The sequence below is a fragment of the Gastrolobium bilobum genome, unplaced genomic scaffold (genome assembly GCF_033153095.1).
Source record: "Gastrolobium bilobum isolate Gb01-03AN ecotype WA unplaced genomic scaffold, APGP_CSIRO_Gbil_v1 utg9517, whole genome shotgun sequence".
NCBI classification, from domain to species: domain Eukaryota; kingdom Viridiplantae; phylum Streptophyta; class Magnoliopsida; order Fabales; family Fabaceae; genus Gastrolobium; species Gastrolobium bilobum.
This window is the reverse complement of record NW_026899914.1, coordinates 4877-24864: the sequence shown is the minus strand read 5'-3', so window position 1 is coordinate 24864 and position 19988 is coordinate 4877. Positions and strand designations below refer to the sequence as shown.

General features: G+C 35.6%; 1 protein-coding gene across 1 annotated transcript; it reads right to left on the bottom strand.

Moving 5' to 3' along the window:
- Positions 1 to 7757: 7757 nt before the first annotated feature.
- On the bottom strand, positions 7758 to 10304 carry LOC133294182 (UPF0481 protein At3g47200-like). The gene is made up of 2 exons (XM_061492827.1): positions 10182 to 10304; positions 7758 to 9800 (listed from the first exon to the last, which is right to left on the bottom strand). The coding sequence occupies exon 2, from the start codon at positions 9762 to 9764 to the stop codon at positions 8259 to 8261; it is 1506 nt and encodes a 501-aa protein (XP_061348811.1). The 5' UTR covers positions 9765 to 9800; positions 10182 to 10304; the 3' UTR covers positions 7758 to 8258.
- Positions 10305 to 19988: the final 9684 nt, after the last annotated feature.

Here is a 19988-nt window from a genome sequence, read left to right as displayed (position 1 = left end):
TTCTACATGCTAGAACAAAACATATGGAGCTGGATATATTTTTTGTTAGGGAAAAAGTCCTTGCTGGTGCTCTTACTGTGTCCCACATTCCTGCTTCTGCCCAGATTGCAGATACTCTCACCAAACTTCTATCTCCTGCCCGTTTTGCAGAATTGAGAACCAAACGCAGTGTTCTTGATTACATGCCTCAAGATCCCTGAGTTTGCGGGGGTGTATTAGATATAGTATCTTACTGTATTGTACCTTTATCCAATGTATCTGCATGTAGCTGATAAATTCCTTTTAGTCAGTTACAATTCTGTTTTGGCTTACTGTATATATATATCAGGATGCCTTGTATCACATACATCAATCGTAATATACATTCTCAGATATTCACTCTTCTATTTCTCTCTCTCTCTCTCTCTCTCTCTCTCTCTCTCTCTCTCCTTCTCTTCTTCTCTCATCTATGGCTTCTGCACAGTATTCGAATAAGAATTATTTTAATTTTATAAAATTTAAAAAAATTTACGCTTCTGCCCTTTGACCGTGTCAGATACGGTCAAAATCGTGTGTCAGAATAGTCAACGTATCCGAAAATATTAATCGCGTGTCGGATGCATGTCGGAACGTGTCGGAGCGTGTCGGTGTCCGGCACGTGTCCGACACGCATTTTTCAAACAAAATGCCGTGTCCGTGCTTCAGAGACCACCACCACCGCTACAGTCCACAGACCATTACCATGAGCTATCAGCCACCACCCCAACAACTAGGCACCAAACACCACCACAATTACCTATGTCTTCACCATTGGCCACTACCAATGTAACACCCCCAAATTCTAACAATTTTTAACAATAATAAAATATTCCTATAATAGAGATATTGAAAAAAATAACATTTAAATTACTTAATAAGATTACATAAATATTACTGAAGCTTAATTAAAATCTGAAGAACCACCACCGTTGAATTACGAATTTAAAGGATTAATTAGTCCGGTCTACGTGTTGTAGTTCCGTGACTCGATACCATTTATGATATGAGGATATTTAGTTAGTTATTTATTGCAATTTACATACCTATAATATTTTGAAAATAATAAGTAATCCACTTGGTTAATTAATGATGATATCATAATTAGAAAGGAAAAAGTTAGCTTCCGCATTTATTTAGCTGCGCCATTACCATTTGTATGTTTAATATGCCGGGTGCACATGGGGTGTTACAAAATCTATTTTGGAAAATGTTATTGCCGCACCTGTAACAGGGACAAGTGCAAGGCTAACTAAAAGATAATCTTATTCCAAAATATATATATTCAGTGTAAATATTTTAAAATTTAAAATCTAAATATATCTAATACATTTGTAAATCTAAGCCTAATTTGAAAAGTTTGAGATGTTATCCTCATTGCTCACTGTCAGCCCCAAACTTTTGCAACCTGTATCACTGAAAATCTGCTCCCCCGAAGGATCATTATAGTCAAACAAACACAATCACAAACAGTCAACAGAGCTGGTAATCCTAATCAAAATACAATTATATAACTCAAATATAATAATCAAATAAAAAATTGTAATCACATAACAATTGAATCAAACATCAATCTAAATATTCATTATATATAAATATAATTAAATAAATTATTATCTTTATTAAATTCATTCAGTGGGAAGAGAACCATGGTAGACCCGGAAAACTCTGTCAGTCTACCTTGTGACCCGAGAAACCTTGCCAGTCACAAATAATCAAATTGGCCATAATTAAAACATCTCTTCCTAGTGTGCATACCTCTTCTTAAAATTGCTACTAGTATCTTGAGAAACCCTGTCAGACACCACTTTGGGAAGAACGAGTAATATCTTTTCACATCATATAAATATATAAGAGGCATAAAGCCCAAAAGTTGTGTTGATCACTTTAGGATGTACCATCCCAAAGATATCTGTACACTAATTAATTAATTACAACCACACACAATCAACAAAATTCAATCTTGTCACAATTCTTATAATTTGAAAATTTCCTCATCAATTTAATCAACTGTATAATTTCAATTGTTCAAGAATATCAAAATTTTCATTATCTAATATGGCCCAAATCATATCATCATTTACGCATTTATTAAAATAAAACTCAAATCCAATCATATCAATATTCATAATTCAATCATTTCAATCAAATAATCCAATTATTTCTATTTATTATCATTAAAGGGTTAAAATTTAATTTAAATAATTATATTTAATTCAATTATTAATACCAAAATAATTACATAATTTATCCTATTAATTTCTAAAGTTTAAAAAAAATTAATTTAAATACCTTAAGGATTAGATATTTCAAATGAAATCATCCTAAATTTTCTAAATTTCATATATATATATATATAACCTAATGGAACCTAGGAGCTCCAAAACTCATATACAAAAATATTCTAAGATAACATAGGGATTAAGATTACATCAAACCAAAATTCATATCAAGCTGCCACATGACTCTCTAGGAATTAGGATTACCTGGTCTCCGTGTTAGCTAACTCTAGAAGGAAGAGTGATTTGAGTAAAGAAACGGTTGGTAACCAAAGGAAAATAAAAAAAATTTGAAGTAAGAAGAGAGAGTAGCAGAGGAGAAAAAGAGAAGAAGAGAAATACTGATGATTGGTTAGGTATAGGCTAGGCCTCTATTTATAGCTGAGGCTTAGGTTAAGACATGGGCTGGGCTTCGTATAATTATTTCCTTTTTTTCCTTCTTAATTTCTTATGGCTCAGAATATTGTTGACTTGTCATATCTAATCAAATAAAAATTGTTAACTCATCCTAATCCAATCACATTACCATCAAACATTAATGCATAAATCATCAATCAATTAATAATTCAATTAATCACAATTTATCATCAGTCCTAATAATATATATATATATATATATATATTATTACTAATTTATAATTTATAATTTATTATTATTATTATTATAAATTACTATTATTTTTCTGAGATATTGTAGCCAATGTGGCCAGTCTGCGACCACAATTGTGCTAAACGAGCCAGGGGCCTTTGGCTCGGCTCGTGAAGGCCTGAGCTTACATGTCTAAAATTGATTGTTGGACCCAGGCTTGGACTTGTATAAAAGCTCGTTTAATAAAAAGGCCTCAGGCTCTAATTCAAAAGCTCGGCCTTAGAGCCTCTCAGGCTTGCCTAATATATTATTTATTTATTTATTTTTTTATTTTTTATACTACTTGTGATAGCCCTCTCTCTCTTCTCAATTCATTTCATCCCATTTTATTAATTAAACAGACTTTTTAAATGATTTTGTTTTATATTATGCTATTTGGATATACATTAAATTTATGAATATTTATGGAATTACAAGTCCTGTTGATTGTATATTTTGTTTGGATAAATTTTTGTTGTATTATTTTTTTTAAACAGGCTAACAGGTTAAACAAGGTTTTTATTTTTTGTAAATGAGTCAGGCCACAGGCTGATATTATATTCGTAACAGGTAACAGGCTAAGGCCAGTCTGACACATTTGAACACAGGCTCGGCCCGTTAAGACCAAAGCTCGGCTCGTTAACACCCCTACACAATTGCCACCAATTATTGTCTGTGTTATTGCCACCACCACCTCTTCCACTAACCAACCCCCATCTGCCACCACCATCACCAGTCAAGCACCGCCTTGGCCCACTGCATGCCTCCCTAACCACTAGGCGCCAACCATTAGCACCACCACTTCCCCATCGCCATCGCAGCCACTAGTCAGCCACAATAATTATCACTGGTCAATGCTGATACCGTCACCACCACTTATTGCCACTATCCCCCAAAACGGCCACCAACACCATCCACAATCACTAATTAACAGCCACCAATACTGATAAATAATTTAAAACTTAATTTTCTAAAATTTATTTTGCGAGGATATAATTTTTTTTATTTTAAAACAATTTGTGAGTTATTTATGTGTTTTAATATATTTAATTTAAAATTGTGACTTTTAATTTTTTTTAGTATTTAAAATAAGAACTAATATATAAATAATATAAACAATAAAAATAATTTAAAATAATCATATAAAATAATGTTAAAAATGATATTTTTATCTATTTAAATCATATCATGACACTATATGATTTGTCTCAAATACCGAATAAAATAACATTACTCTATCTTATCTAATACCTATTAAACACAAAATAAGATATCAACTTATTAATTCCTTATCCTATTTTACTTTTATATGAACTTCTTATCATATCCATTCTTATGATTACCAAATAGCTCTTAAGTCCCAATTTTTCAAGTTGGATCTTGACAATTGTTTGGCTCCACTAATGTTTTGTTCTTATCCTGTGTCCCCAATCTCGCTCTGCTCCTCTTTTGAGTGCTACTATTTACACACATAATTTTGGTCACTGAATAAAAAAGTTAGTTTCCATGCATGATCGATGTCTCTATTAATAATGTTTATTTTTTTCCTCGAAATATGTGCTTCACATGCAACCTTCATAGGAATTGCGCATCTTTTTCCTCTATTTTTTTAGTCTTGTTTCAGTCAAGCAACCTTATCTTATTTAAAGTTGAAAAATAATTGAAGCTTGATTTTACATTTGAGATTTTTTAATGACTTTTATTCATGCTCAAAAAACAAGTATATCCAATTAACTTGACTAACTAAATAAACCCAAACCAAATAAGTTTGATTCGATTTTTCAAATTGGTTAAATTAGTTCAAACACCCAAACTATACCCGGGGAATGTTTTTAGTACTACCGTAATATTGAATAATTGATAGGCTCCCATTTAAAATGAAATTCAAATTATATATTTTTTGAAATACATAGACATAATATCAAAATTATTTTTTTTCTCCTTTTAGGAAATATGCCAACATTGGGATTATGTGTCTATCGATGGAATATAAGTTGTATATTAAATTTTGGGAAACTTCATTTTCATCTCTTGTGGTTTCAAATTTATCAGTCATGCACATATATTACGGTTAAATAAGTTTATCATTTAACACAGAGTGATTTCAAACTTTCGCTTACATCTATCATGGTAACAAAAATATATCACTTTAACCCAGATGGTCTTATAAATATAATTTTTTTATTTTTTTTCTAATTTTTATTTTATATAATTGAAATAAATTTTGAATAAAATTAATTATTAATGATCAAATTAAAAGTATTTAAGGTTATTTATTTTGAAATTATTTTAAAAAACATATTAAATTTTTTTATCTAAAAATTTATATTTAAAATTAAGGATATTATTCAAGATAAATTGAAGACATATTAGTTAAATAAATGACTTTTTTACATTTTTAAAAATATTATAAAAATTTAAAATAATAAAAAATAAAATAAAACAATACTAGACTTAATTTAATAAATATAAGACCACAAGATTTAAATGAGTACCATCTAATGAATTTAATTCAAATAAAATAAAATAAATATTTATTTTTATTATGAATAAAATAAAAAATTATATATAACATCATAAAGGATTTAAGTTATACAGTATATGTGATATTTTAAAACCATAAGAGGTTAAAAAATATATCATTTATAATCACAATAGATTCAAGTGACAAATTTAAAATTACAAAAAATCAAGTGATAAATTATATAACAAAAAAAAAAAAATGAAGTTATCCCTTAAAATTTTTGTTGAGTTGATTAAACCAAAGAATACCCTCAGGAGCGGTTTGGTAAAAAGGTTTTTTTTTTAGGATTTCCGAAAAACTTGAAAGTGGTAATTTTACTTATCTACATTCGGTACAAGATTTTTGGAATTTTTTTGAGAATCTGATTTTATTGAGATTTTATTTTGTGTGTAAATTTTTTTAAAAATATCATTCAAGAATACTATTCAGGGTGGTATTTTAGAATTTCTATGACAATAGAAAATTTAATACAACTAAACATAACTTCAAAAAAATTAACTCAACATTCCTAAAAATATTTTAGTTTACCAAATAATTTTTTAGTAATATTTTTAAAAAAATTATTTATTTTATCATAATCTTAAAAATCATGATTCATATTTCCAAAAAAAAAAAAAAAATCATGATTCGCAAATAAAAAAAATTTCGTCTGCCGCCTTAAATGTGTGTAAAGAAACATTTAAAATAACAATTATTGTGCACCAAACGCCAGCTGTTTGAAACAGAAACCTACAAGGCTAGAGTACTATATAAAGTCAAGAAAATAATAAAAATCACTGTGCCACATGGGGATTTTATCCTTTATAAGTGATAAAAAAAGAGAGTTACTATTCCAAAATATTTTAGTATGAAGCGTGCTCCATGCGAAACGTGCCAGTGCGCATGGCCTACTCAAACCGAGGATAATATATAGAACATTAGGACTAATGTCCTAAAACATGTGCTGCGGTGGTTTCTAAGAATTTACGTTTTTGGTTTAACTATTTGACCTTAGTCTGAATTCCGAACTAATACATTAATGATAGCTGCTGATTTTTCTAGATGATATGATATATATTTCCAAGTACTTTCTGATCTCTTGTATGATGTTAAATTTTAGTTGATGGGTAATACATAATATATCCACATAAATTCATACGATACATAAATTTGTGTTATAATTTAAAGAGGAATATTATTCTTACAATCTGTTTTTTACCGTTAATTTTTTTAATTCAATAATTATAATTTATTGAGTTATTTTTATTAATTAATTATTAACTTCTAATAAATTATAATTGTTGGATTAACATAAATCAACGGTGAAAAAACATATTATAAGAGGTTATAACCCTTTTAAATTATAAAAATAACTTTCCTCTAATTTAAATACGTATAGTTTATTGTTTATATTTTCTTTTGCAGCGTATGAGAGAAAATAAAATCAACGGAGAGAGAAAAGTAGCCCCCAACTTAAAAAATAAAAGAATTAGCACATATATATTAATGGATGGGTAGGAAAACTGTTCATTTTTTCAGCAACTGTAAAAAACATTTTCCATTTTTTATAATATAAAAGGACTAAAAATGTATCCTTATCTCAATTGAGTATTGATAAATGGACTCTTGGAAAGTTTGGATGTGGTGAGCCACTTCTACCTTGGTATACTTTCACTCACATAGTTCAACTATCATGAAGAGACAATAGTTTCTCCAATATTCTGCTACATAAAATCTAGAGATTCAATTTGATTAAACAATCTCTACTATTCATTAGTCCCCGACTAGGAAAGATAGAGTAAGGAAAATACTTATACGTAACTTTTTTTGCATAATTACAAATAATCATTTTCTCATATTCAAACCTGTGATTTTTCAATAATAAAAGAATAAATTTACTAGGGCATGTTTGTCCTCTTAGTTCAATCTAATTATTGGTGAAAAAAGAAATTGATGGCATAAATGAAATAAATCATTAATAGGGGATGGATAATAAGAAATATGGTAAATTTCTAACAAGATCACTAGTTTCAGTATTTTGGATGAAACAAACCAAAAACCCCAAGAAAGTTTACAACCGCAAATAAGAAGACAGAAATCCCACAATAGCTGAACCGAGTCTCCAAGGGTCACGAAAATACACTGACCTTAGCATACCCATATTGTGCTTCCACCAGCTGTTATAATGTTCATTGAGTTCCTTAGTGGTTTTGCCATAATAATTGTTGGTTACAACAACATACTTGCAAAGACCATTCACCAGAGATGCCAATTTTGTATGGCTTCCAAGTTCATGGACAATGGCTTCTGTATCAACCAGCAAATCGTGTGAATCAAATAATCAATTAGAGAAACATAATTGCATATAAAAGGTTGGTCCGAATAGTGACACTGCTCAAAGACAATGAGGGTATATGCTACGTACCAATTAACGTTTTAACATGAATAAAAAGTTAAAAAACTTTTTGGCATCTTTGTACGATATATATATGACACATATTTCAAGTTCAGGAGCTACTAATAGCATGATTACAACCCAGGATTAAATGCATTTGTACTAGTGAGATTACATTCGATGACACACTGTTTATTCATTCATTCATACATGCATGAAACAACCGACATCTATATATATATATATAGGGGTTATTATTTCTGCAGTCGCCGTAGATAACACTCTCTACAGCTGACACAGAAAAGTGAGTCCCACAGCATTTAAAAAAAAAAAAAAACAAGAATCCAGTGCCGTATCCTAGGATCAGCACGCGGATCCTGGCTAGCTGTAAGTGCAGCAGCTGCAGAAATCATTTTGCCATATAATATATATTGCAAGCTAGAACAAATAACGAACAACACGTAGAAAATTGAACACAGCGAAAATGAGCACAGCAATCCCAACCACAGTGGAACTTGCCCTCCAAGTGTCTCTGAAATACACCAACCACAATGCAGCCATGGTACGATTCCAAACATTCTGGTAATGCTTATTAAGCTCATTAATAGTCTCATAGTAACATGTTGAATTTGTCACAACATGTTTGCAAAGACCATTAACAAGAGTCGCCACTTCCTCATCACTTCCCAATTCATGCACAATAACTTCCTTTTCAACCAGCAATTCAACATCAACCTGAGTGTGTATGAGAGAATCAATAAGTGAAACATAGTTGCAAATATAAGGTTGTTCTGGATAGTGACACTGCTCAAAAGCAATGAGGTTCCTCACAACACATTCTGTTGTTTGACCAACCTCCAATTGAGGAATTACAAAACGTGCTTTGAAATGGTTCAAATGTTGTAAACAACCCAAGCAAAGAAATGAACTCAGAAATGGCTTCTTATCAAATGATATCTCAAGTAACCTTCTTTTCTTATCTTTCTCAAAGCTTACCCCTGATTCTTGTAACTTTGTTGCTGTTCTTAGCACATTATCGGGGCGACCACTATTTCTCATATTAGCAGGAAGGCAAAAATATCTTATCAAATCTGTGAAATGCTCTGGATTTTTGCACCTATCTTTGGTCATTGATTTATTCAAAGGTTTCTTGAAACCGAAAATTGAACCACTGAAGAAGTGTTTCTTGGACAGGTTCTTCTCCAAAACAAGCTTGGTTTCATCAGATCCAGAAGAGGATCTCTGAGTGTCATAAAGTGCAAAGTATTGAAGTGCAAGATCAACAAAGCAAGGATGTTCTTTCTTTATGGCAACATCAGAGACAACTGTATCATACAGTTCCTTTAGCACAAAGATTGGAATTTGATTTTCTATAAGTATCAAGTCCCTTGCAATGTCCTTGCTGAGCCATGACTGTGACAAAATGTAATCACCACTGTGATTGAATCGAGATGATTTCCTTTCCACATTATCATGCCCAGGTTTGATTGTATCGGATTTCCATGAACTGTGCCTTAGAAAAAGTTCCATGATGAACACAGCATCCAACAACATCATGTCCAAGAATTTCTCGTCGCTGATTTTAGGGAATTTTTGTGCGTAACATTGCTTTATTTCTTGTTCTTGGGTTTTAAGATAATCTTTATACTTGTCCATTGGATACATCATGGCTAGTTCATTAGATACACGCTCCCAGAAGAAATGGAAATATCTTTTTTTGTGCTCTTGCATTGGCTTCAATTCCTCTTTGCCAAGGTGAATGGGACCTATTGAGATCAATTGAGGAGTATAGGCTTCCTCATTCACCTTCCTAAGATTGCAAGGAACCTTGTAAATGCTGCACTCTGATAACTTGAAGTCTTCTAAGTCTCGAATGTCGATTATGTGTTTCACCCTCTCAAATTCCGCATCAGATAAAGCAAAAGAAGTGTTAGCATGTGCCATTGTTGCAGCAACCCCAACTTCAACTTTTCCTTTTCCCTATAGCAGTTGAACAAACAGATCACTTAATTAATAGAGACCAAAATCAAAACCAGTTGTTCCTTGTCATGATGGTCTACACTATGACATTCATAAAAAACAGTTAAATTAAAGAAAATTCAATTAATAAGTGTTGGAAATTGTGGGTAACGAGTAATTAAGTATGGATAAGTAAAGACAGTATAAGTAAAAAAAACCCATGAATGTAGTGTCTTATTGTAGTGAAATGCAATTTGTTAAGTAATAATTGTTACCTGTCACCATAACTTGATTATGTTATATATAAAACATATAAAAACAGAAGAAAAAAAAATGTTCTGGAAATGCTAGACCAAAGAAACAGATCAGTTCGATAATTTTATAAAACTATAAATCACTTACCAGAATCTCCTTTCTTATGCAACTTTTTCAACTTTTCGCACCTTCCTTCTACCTCTCTCTCTCTGTTGCACAAATCAGAAACGAAATCACTTGCTATGGATAGCATTCTGAAAACAGTTATTGGTTTCCCAAGTGGCCTTCACATGCATTTCTACAACTTTTTAAGGGTAAAAAAATCATTTTAGAAGGCAACCCCCAGTTAGTGCCAAAAGAAAGACAAGAGAAGACGAGTTAGTATGTGCAACAAATAGCTAATCATGTTGCTGGTAGAAATTGGAAATACAGAACGCATAGTGAATCACCAAAGATGAAGAAATTAGGAGACACTATCATTAAATATCAAAATTTAAAGAATCAAATATTTTATGAACATATTAATGATTTTTTTTTACAAAATAATATTTATGCCGTTACTGCATATAAGTGATCTGCATTTAAAGATGTCATTTTGGGATTGAAAAATTAAATAATTATAATTATAAAGACTATAATAACCCTAAAATAAATTAAAATTACAAAAACACAATGATTTCCGTCCCAAAGCGACGTCGTATTAGGCTTACTGTAGATAACTTATCTGTAGTAATTGCATAAAAAATGAACCCTTTTTTTTATGAGAAAATCATTTGTCCTTTTAAAGGATATAAGTTATATCTTTTTAATTTTTAACATTATGTATCATAGGTAGTACATAGTTATAATATGAAAAGTTACTTTTTTCTTTCTCTTCAGTCACATAAGCTAATGTGGAAAGTAAAAAAAAAATAACTTTTTATATTATAACTATGTATTACATAGTGTTAAAAATTTAAAGGACTAACTTATCTCCTTTAAAAGAATAAAGTTAAACCCTTTTTTTTTTTTTGGATAACAAAGGAAAGTAAAACAAACTACAGCGAAACAGATCTAGGCAACAAGGTGCCCTTACTATCTTCTAACAGAAGGTCCCTACACCCATCCGAGGAGCAGTTGAACCAATGTGTATCCCAACCATTAACAACTCTGAGTTTAGACATCCAGTCAGCAACCCGGTTGCCTTCCCTATAAGTATGTAAGATATGTACTTGCCAACGGAGCTCCAACAGCTCCTTAATTCTATTTACAAGCGTGGAGCAGGGATGAGTAGCCACACACCCCTCAAAAAGCAATTGTTTAACCACTAAAGAATCTCCTTCCAACATGATTTTCCTGTAATTATGGTGCCAAGCCCACTCCAAACCAATTAAAGCTCCCCATAACTCAGCCATAAGAACTGTCCCATGCCCAAGCTTCCTGCTGAAACCCTGTAACCATCTCCCCTGAGCATCACGGATCACTCCACCGCAAGCCAGGTCCATACCATTCTGTCTACAAGAACCATCGAAATTGACTTTGATCCAATCGATTGCTGGCATTTTCCAACTAACCCAGACCTCCCTCACAGGTGCCACAGCTAGTCCAGCCACTAATAACACCTCATTAGCAGTTACAAACTCTAGAATACTATTTGAGGCTTGTATAAAAAATTCCTGGGAACTAAGTCCTATACCATTGAACACTAGATTATTTTTATCCTTCCACATGTGCCAGCATATGACTCCAAATTTCAACTGCCAGTTGTTGTTGTGCTTTCCAGCTTTAAGGTTCAGTTTAAGCCATTGACCAAAATCATAACTGAAAAAATTATTCTTACCTTGACTGTCAATCCAGTGGTTCCATACCTCCCTAGCCCACCTGCATTTTCTGAATATATGATCCATGTCCTCTAACGGGTCCTGGCATCTAGGACATCTAGCACTGTCAGACATATGTCTTCTGGCTCTTTCAGCATTGGTGAGAAGTTTATTGCTGTATAAAAGCCATAGGAAAAATTTAGCCTTTTGAGGACCCTCCCATCTCCAGACCAGTTTCCACTCTTTAGGACTAAGGTTGTCCTGACGAGGATTAAGAGAGCCATAGGCTGAGCCCACTGTAAACAGTCCAGAATGGGAAAAACTCCAAATCACCTTGTCAATGCCCCTTTCTTCACTCGGAGGAGAAATGTCAGCTATAGCAGCCAGAGTTCCATCATAAAAAAACTGTTCAAACATGGACCAATTCCAGCCACCCTCAGCTAAGGTACAATCACCAACCTTCCACTTCTTGGCAACCTCTGGAATGGCTACCAAGGCCTTATCAATCAACTTGCCAGCACCACAGACCCAGTTATCCCCCAGAACTCAGTGCTTCTTCCATTACCAAGCAAATTTCTAGAACCTTCCTAGACCTGTTTCCACTCCTTTTGAATACCTCTCCAGGTATTAGAAGCAATCTGCAAGTTAGTGATGGTAGGGATCATGTCATTCCCAACCTTATACTTAGCCTTTAACACTTGCACCCAAAGCTTATCAACATCACTAAGGATCCCAAATCCTAGTTTCATAGAGAAGGCTCTATTAATCTTAGCTTGGTCTCTCAGCCCCAAGCCCCCTTCCATCTTGGGCCTACACACTCTGGACCAACCAACCAAATGAGCTTTCTTATGATTATGGTTTGAACCCCAAAGGAAGCTCCTGGTAAGTTTCTCCACCTCCTTGCACACACCAATAGGAATGACAGCTGACTGCATTGTGTAAGCAGGTAAGGCTTCTAGCACAGACTTAGCTAAGATAGTCCTCCCAGCCAATGATAAAGAATGGGGGCTCCAAGCTGACAATCTCTTCTGCATTCTATCAAGCACATGACCAGAAGAATCCTTGAAAACCCTCCTATGGTGCAAAGGAACGCCTAGATATTTCCCCAGATCAGCTGTTATTCCAAATCCCAAACACTCACTGATTTCTTTGGCTTTGCCAAAGCCAACATATTTTGAGAAACAGATTCTAGTTTTCTCTTGACTGACTTTTTGCCCAGAAGCATCAGAGAAGATTCTCAGAACTTGGTTGATCACATGGGCTTGATCCAAGCTTGCTTCAGCACACAGAATTATGTCATCTGCAAAGAACAGATGAGATAAAGGAGGGGCATTTCTGTTGAGCAGGACTGGCTTCCAAGCTTTACTCTCAACAGCCAATTGGATCAAATGAGCCAACATTTCCATGCATAAGACAAATAGATAAGGGGAAATAGGATCCCCTTGTCTAATGCCTCTCCCTGGTATAATCTCCCTAGTTACCACCCCATTCCATAAGAGATTGGAAGATGTTGAAGAGATACAACTGAAAATCAAGTTGCATAGGGATTCGGGTAGACCAATATCCTTGATTGTTTCCCTCACAAAACTCCAACTCAGCCTATCATAGGCTTTTTCCAAGTCCACCTTAATCATCATCCAGCCCTTCCTCCCTTTTCTTCTTCTCATTGAATGGATGACCTCTTGAGCAATTATAATATTATCAACACCCTGCCTTCCCTTGATAAAGCTACTTTGGTTTGGAGATACCAACTTGGGCAGGAAATCTCTCAGTCTTTCAGAAACAATCTTTGTAATGATCTTATAGATCACATTACAAAGACTAATCGGACAAAAATCCTTCATACTCTCAGGATTTTCCTTTTTGGGGATCAAGCAAATGAAGGTTTTATTTATCCCTTGAACAGTAGAAGGGTCAGTAAAGGCTTCTTGCACCAGCTTACACACAGAATCACCCATAATAGCCCATTGGCTTTGGAAAAAGATTGCATGCAAACTGTCTGGCCCAGGAGCTTTAAATTTCCCCATTTTAAAATAGTCTTCCTAATCTCCTCCCTACTTGGTACCAAAGCCAGAGAAGAAAACTCATTAGTAGTCAGCTTAGGAAAAGCTCCCTGAATTGGAAAAAATCCATCATCCACCTCCTCAGCCTTAAACAGCAGCTGGTAATAGTCAACAGCCAAATTAACCAATTCTTCAGGGTTGGCAACCCAGTTTCCATCCAAATCCTTGAGAGTAATGATTCAGTTATGTCTTCTTCTAGTCACTGTAGAAGCATGGAAAAATCTTGAGTTCTTGTCCCCAAACTTCAACCATCGGCATCTAGACCTTTGGTACCAAGTAAGCTCTTCCTGAATAAGAATGGTTTGGAGTTCTTTCCATAGCTCCTTTTGGAGAAGTTCCTTACTATGGTCATACCTCCCATGCATGTAGCTGTCAAGCCCTCTTAGTCTAGCAAAAATTCTGTTTTTTTGATGAGCATTTCTTCTGAAGACATTCTGGTGCCAGTCTTTAGCTTCTTTTTCAAATTTATTCCTAGACTGGATCCAGCCAGCCTTATCCTTCCAACTATTTTCCACCACAGTACCAAAGCCTTGGTATGTAAGCCAGGCAACCATAAATTTGAAGGACCTGAAGTGATCAGCTGGTCGAGATGGACCACTTTGAGCTAAAAGCAAAGGTCTATGATACGAGTTAAAAAAGGGCAGGTGAGAAACAAACCTATCAGGCCAAGAGATGTTCCAGGCCTCATTAGAGCATGCCCTGTCAAGTCTCTCATGGAGTTTGCCTCTCTTCCAGGTGAACTCAGGCCCCTTGTAACCCATGTCACTGACTTTACAATTTACCAAGCTTTGTTGCATCTCAGCCACACTTCCCCAGCACACCTCCCCACCATCTATCTTCTCAGAAGCAAGAAGTATGGAGTTAAAGTCTCCCATCAGAACCCAATGATCCTAAATGGACTGGCTGATGAGTTCCAATTCAGACCACTGAGACTTTCTCTCAACCTTCCTAGGACTACCATAGACAAATGTGATAAGCTCAGACTTCAAAGACAGCAGGTGAACAACCTGAGTGTGAATAAATTGGTGATGATTTGAAATAATTTCCAACTTAACCACATTGGCTTCCCAAAGGATCCAAATTCCTCCAGAGTACCCCATAGAATCCTGCTTAAAATAATTAGAAAAACCAAGCTATTTAATAGTACTATTTCCCTTCAACCCATTTCTTCTGGTCTCCAAAAGAACCATAATATCAATTCTAAATCTGAATTTTAAATCTTTAATAAGAGTAGCAAACCCTTTTTTGCCTACTCCCCTATAATTCCATATGCAAACAGACATGAAAAAATAACTAATAAAGGACAGAAACTAAGAACCAGAGGGTTCTTACTCAATGAAGAGTTGAAGAGGGGTCCCTAACATAAGGGGCAGAACACTCAATCACCTGATCCTGCTGACCCAGGCTAGCTGGAATGGAAGAACTACACACCATAGAACCTTTCTCCTTTTTCTTTTCATGCTTGTACACCCCATCTGGCTTGTCTCTATAGTCAGAATCGGATTTCCCCCTATCCCTCAATCGATTGGATGATTTGGCAGGACCCTCCAAAACAGTATTCGGGGATTTATTCTCAATTCCACCCTTCTTTTGTACAGGACTAGAAGGACCTCTGCCTTTTTCCTTTACATCCCTAGGGGGATTTTCTTGGCCTTACTGTCAGTAGGCTTGATTTTTCTTTGATTATCCGAGTTACAAGTGACCCCTCCATCCATCAAACCTGATTGATTCCCACTAATCTCCTTTGCTTGGTCACTACTGCCACACTCTCAGGCACCAATGTCACACTGCTGATTGGTTTATTCACAATTGGATCTGGGGTAATCACAGCTTTCCTTTCATCCCCAGAATGAACTAAGGTCTTCTCCCCTGATCTATCCTCAACCATATCCTCCTTTTTTATTTTTACTGGAACAACTTTCAACTTCCTTCCCCTGGGCTGCCTTTGAACCACCATCCAGTCACCAAAGGCTTCCATGTGACCTTTCTCCACAAAAGCTGGACCCTGAGGAGAGCTCTCATTACTTCCCCAACACTCACCTTCAGCTGTTTTCTGGCCCTCCTTAGGAACAGTGACAGAACACAGATCCTTCCTATGACCATAGACCCCACATTTGAAGCATATCATATGGAGGCCTTCGTATCCCACATGATAAGTCTTCTCTCCTATTACGAACTTGGATAGGAAGCTCCTTCTAAGGTCAACTTCGACACAAATTCGAGCATATCTAGCTTTCTCCGTAATAACACCAATACCAGAATCACTTTTGCGAAGCGAGTTTCTATCCACTTTGAGTGTTCTGCCAAAGACGTTTCCAATCTTCCAGAGATGATGAACCGTATACAGTTCGATGGGCAAACCAGGAATTCTGATCCACACAACCATCTTCTTGACCTGATCATCATATGGGTCAAAGAAAGGTCTCCAGCGCTGCACCACCACATAGTGATCCATGACTATCCATGGTCCCTCTTCAAGCACATGACGATAGTCATTGTCATCCTAGAATCGCAGCAGCAAAAATCCATTGTCGAGGTCAATAAGCTCATAAGAGTTAACCAGGTTCCATAGCCTTTGAAGTCTCGCCATCAGAAATCTAGTGGCAATTCTCTTCCCAAGAAGCTTAATGATCAACGCTTTTCACCACTGCTTGCAGTCTTCCATGTGCTGAGCCTTAGAGATGTGATATACTGGACATAGAGGATCCTCAGAAGGATCCTGGGGGATCTCCTCCATGGGGTCATCTTCCTCCTCTTCACGCTTTTGTCTAGACAACCAATCTTCATCTTCACTATTTGAGACCTCTCCTCCATTCAATTTCAGAAGTTTGTCCCGATAAGACACTGTCTTACTCCTCGAGTTCCTGGCTACTCCCGTAACCTCCCTCTTAGCTTGGATGGAGGGGATAGCAACAGGATCTACCTTCCCCTCACCAGATTCGAGCATCTGATCATCCATGCTTGAATCCTCTAACTCCTCACCCTTCGGTTTTTTACCACTTCGAACACTCATATCTTCTTCAATCGGCAATCTCTTCCTATATCCCTTCCCTTCGTCGCTACCTAGAGCAGCTTGATCTAACACCAAATCAACCTCCATCAGAACTGTAACAGGAAAATCAGATCTAACTAGAAAATTCTTCAGATCGCACCAGAAACCCTATCAGGGAAGAAAAAAATCGCGCGCGTGTAATTACGCGCCTAACCCATTGCTTACCTTATTCAACTTTTTAAGTTAAACCTTTTACTTGAAAAAAAGGTATTCTGATATATTATTTAATTGTAAATAATCTGTACAAAGGGTTCTCTATTTATAGAGAATACTTGACCTAATTTTGACCTAATGGGCTTGGCCCAATACAACAAATAAATGACTAAATAATAACTAAATAATTATTATTTACAACACTCTCCCTCAAGCTGAGGAATAGATATTTATCATTCCCAGCTTGCTAGTAAGTTCTTGAAATCTGTCTGAAGGAAGCCCCTTTGTTAATAGATCAGCTAATTGACGCCCAGTGGGAATGTATGGAGTGGTAATCAACCCGCTATCAAGTTTCTCTTTGATGAAATGGCGGTCGACCTCAATATGTTTAGTCCGATCATGTTGAACTGGATTATGAGCTATACAAATAGCGGACTTATTATCACATAGCAGTTTCATAGGTCCCTCACATTTTATTTTGAGATCATCAAGTACAATTTTCAGCCACAGTAACTCAGAAATGCCTTGAGCCATAGCTCGAAATTCAGCTTCTGCACTTGATCTGGCAACCACATCTTTTTTCTTACTTCTCCATGTCACCAAGTTACCGCAAAGAAACATGCAATAACCAGTGGTAGAACGACGGTCAGTCACGGATCCAGCATAATCAGCACCTGTGTAGACTTCTAAAGATAGATTGCCATCACGTCGGAATAACAATCCTTTACCAGGAGTACCTTTAACATACTGAAGAATTCTCTCTACTGCCTGCATGTGTGTTTCCTTTGGATCGTGCATAAACTGACTGACAACACTAACAGCATAAGCTAGGTCTGGTCTAGTATGGGCCAGATATATCAATTTCCTAACTAGCCGTTGATATTGTCCTTTATCAACAGGAGGACTCTCTTCTTCATAGCTCATCTTGTGATTCTGCTCAATAGGAGTATTAGAGGGTTTACACCCGAGCTTTCCTGCTTCTTTGAGAAGATCAAGAACATATTTCCTATGGCTGATAAAAATTCCTTTGCTTGAATGAGCTACTTCTATCCCTAGGAAATATCTCAGTTTCCCAAGGTCTTTGATTTCAAACTCAGAGGCAAGTCGTGTTTGCAGAATCTGTCTCTCCACAAAATCATCACCTGTGATAATAATATCATCAACATATACAAGGAGCGCAGTAAGCTTCCAATTTTGGGAGTGCTTGAAGAAAAGAGTGTGATCTCCTTAATCCTGTCTGTATCCTAAGGTCATCATAACCTTAGTAAACCTTCCAAACCAAGCACGAAGTGACTGCTTCAATCAATACAAGGTCTTTTTTAATCTACAAACTTTATTTTCCCCCTTCACAGAATCAAAACCAGGCGGGATTTCCATGTAGACTTCTTCTTCTAACTCACCATTGAGGAAAGCATTTTTCACATCAAATTGATTTATATCCCAATTGTAATGGGCAGCAAGGGATAACAAGATTCTCACTGTATTCATCTTTGCAACTGGAGTAAAGGTTTCTTCATAATCAATGCCATAGGTTTGAGTGTAACCTTTGGCCACTAATCGAGCCTTGTATCTCTCAAGAGTGCCATCAGAATTATATTTCAGGGCATAAACCCATCTGCACCCTACTGCTTTCTTTCCGTTGGGTCTATCAATAACCTCCCATGTTTTATTTTTCTCCAAAGCATTCATCTCCTCTTGCATTGCTTGAGCCCAATTCCTATCTTTCAAGGCTTCATGTATTGATTTTGGGATTGCAATAGAATCTAGTGCTGAAACAAAGCTTTTGTGCTGCACAGAAAGATTAGTAGAGGAAACAAAGTGGGAGATAGGGTATTGAGTACAAGAGGGACATGAGGAACAAGTTTTCTTGTGACAAGATCTTTTTCCTTTTCTAAGAGTAATAGGTAAGTCATCAGAAGCAGAAGCAATGGGTAAGTCATTAAAGATATCAGAAGAAATAGACAAATCATGAGAGGAAATAATATTAGAATCAGAAACAGGAGATTCAGGAGACTCAGAAGAAATAGGAGATTCAGGACTTACCAGTGGTTCAGACGATTGAGGTTGCTGGTGAGACAGTATGGGTTGTTTCCTCCTCTGATATACCAATTCAGGTGTCAAATTTTTCCGTATCTCAGGTGTATTTGAAGGTTCTGACACACCAGGAGCAGACACACTAGGAAGAGAGAAGACTGATCCAGACTCAAAGAAGGAAGGGGACGAGTCTTCTGAAGAACTGTTCTCCCCCTGGCGATGAAGACCCAGGAAATAAGATTTAGATTCTCGAAAGGCGACATCCATAGAAACAAAAAAATTTCGACTTGGTGGATGATAACACTTGTACCCTTTTTTATAAGGGGTATAACCAAGGAAGACACACTTAAGAGCCCTAGGATCCAACTTACTCCGATGTTGTTTATGAACATGGACAAAGGCAACACATCCAAACACTTTTGGTGGAAGGCTCTGCAATATGGGAACAGAAGGAAAGAAAGAAGTCATGGAATGAATAGGACTGATACTGTTAAGGACCCGTGAAGGTAAACGGTTGATCAAAAAAGTTGCAGCTAATACGGCTTCTCTCCAATAAGAACTAGGAACAAATGTCTGGAAAAGTAATGCTCTAGCAACTTCAAGGAGGTGACGATTTTTCCTTTCAGCAACCCCGTTTTGTTGAGGGGTATCAACACATGTGAGCTGAGTATCAAGTTTTTGGCGCCGTTGCCGGGGATTGTGATTTCTTATATCTTATAATCTTGAATTTCAAGATTTTTCTTTCTTTTTGTGATTATTTTATTTTATTTTCTTCTGTTCTTGTTTTAAATTGTTTTGAACATTGCTACTAATCTTCTCTTGAAGTTTTATGCGAGGCAAGGTTGATCCTACA

Coding starts and splice junctions, on each gene's coding strand:
- LOC133294182 (XM_061492827.1), bottom strand. CDS start 9,764: ATGGCACATGCTAACACTTCTTTTGCTTTATCTGATGCGGAATTTGAG.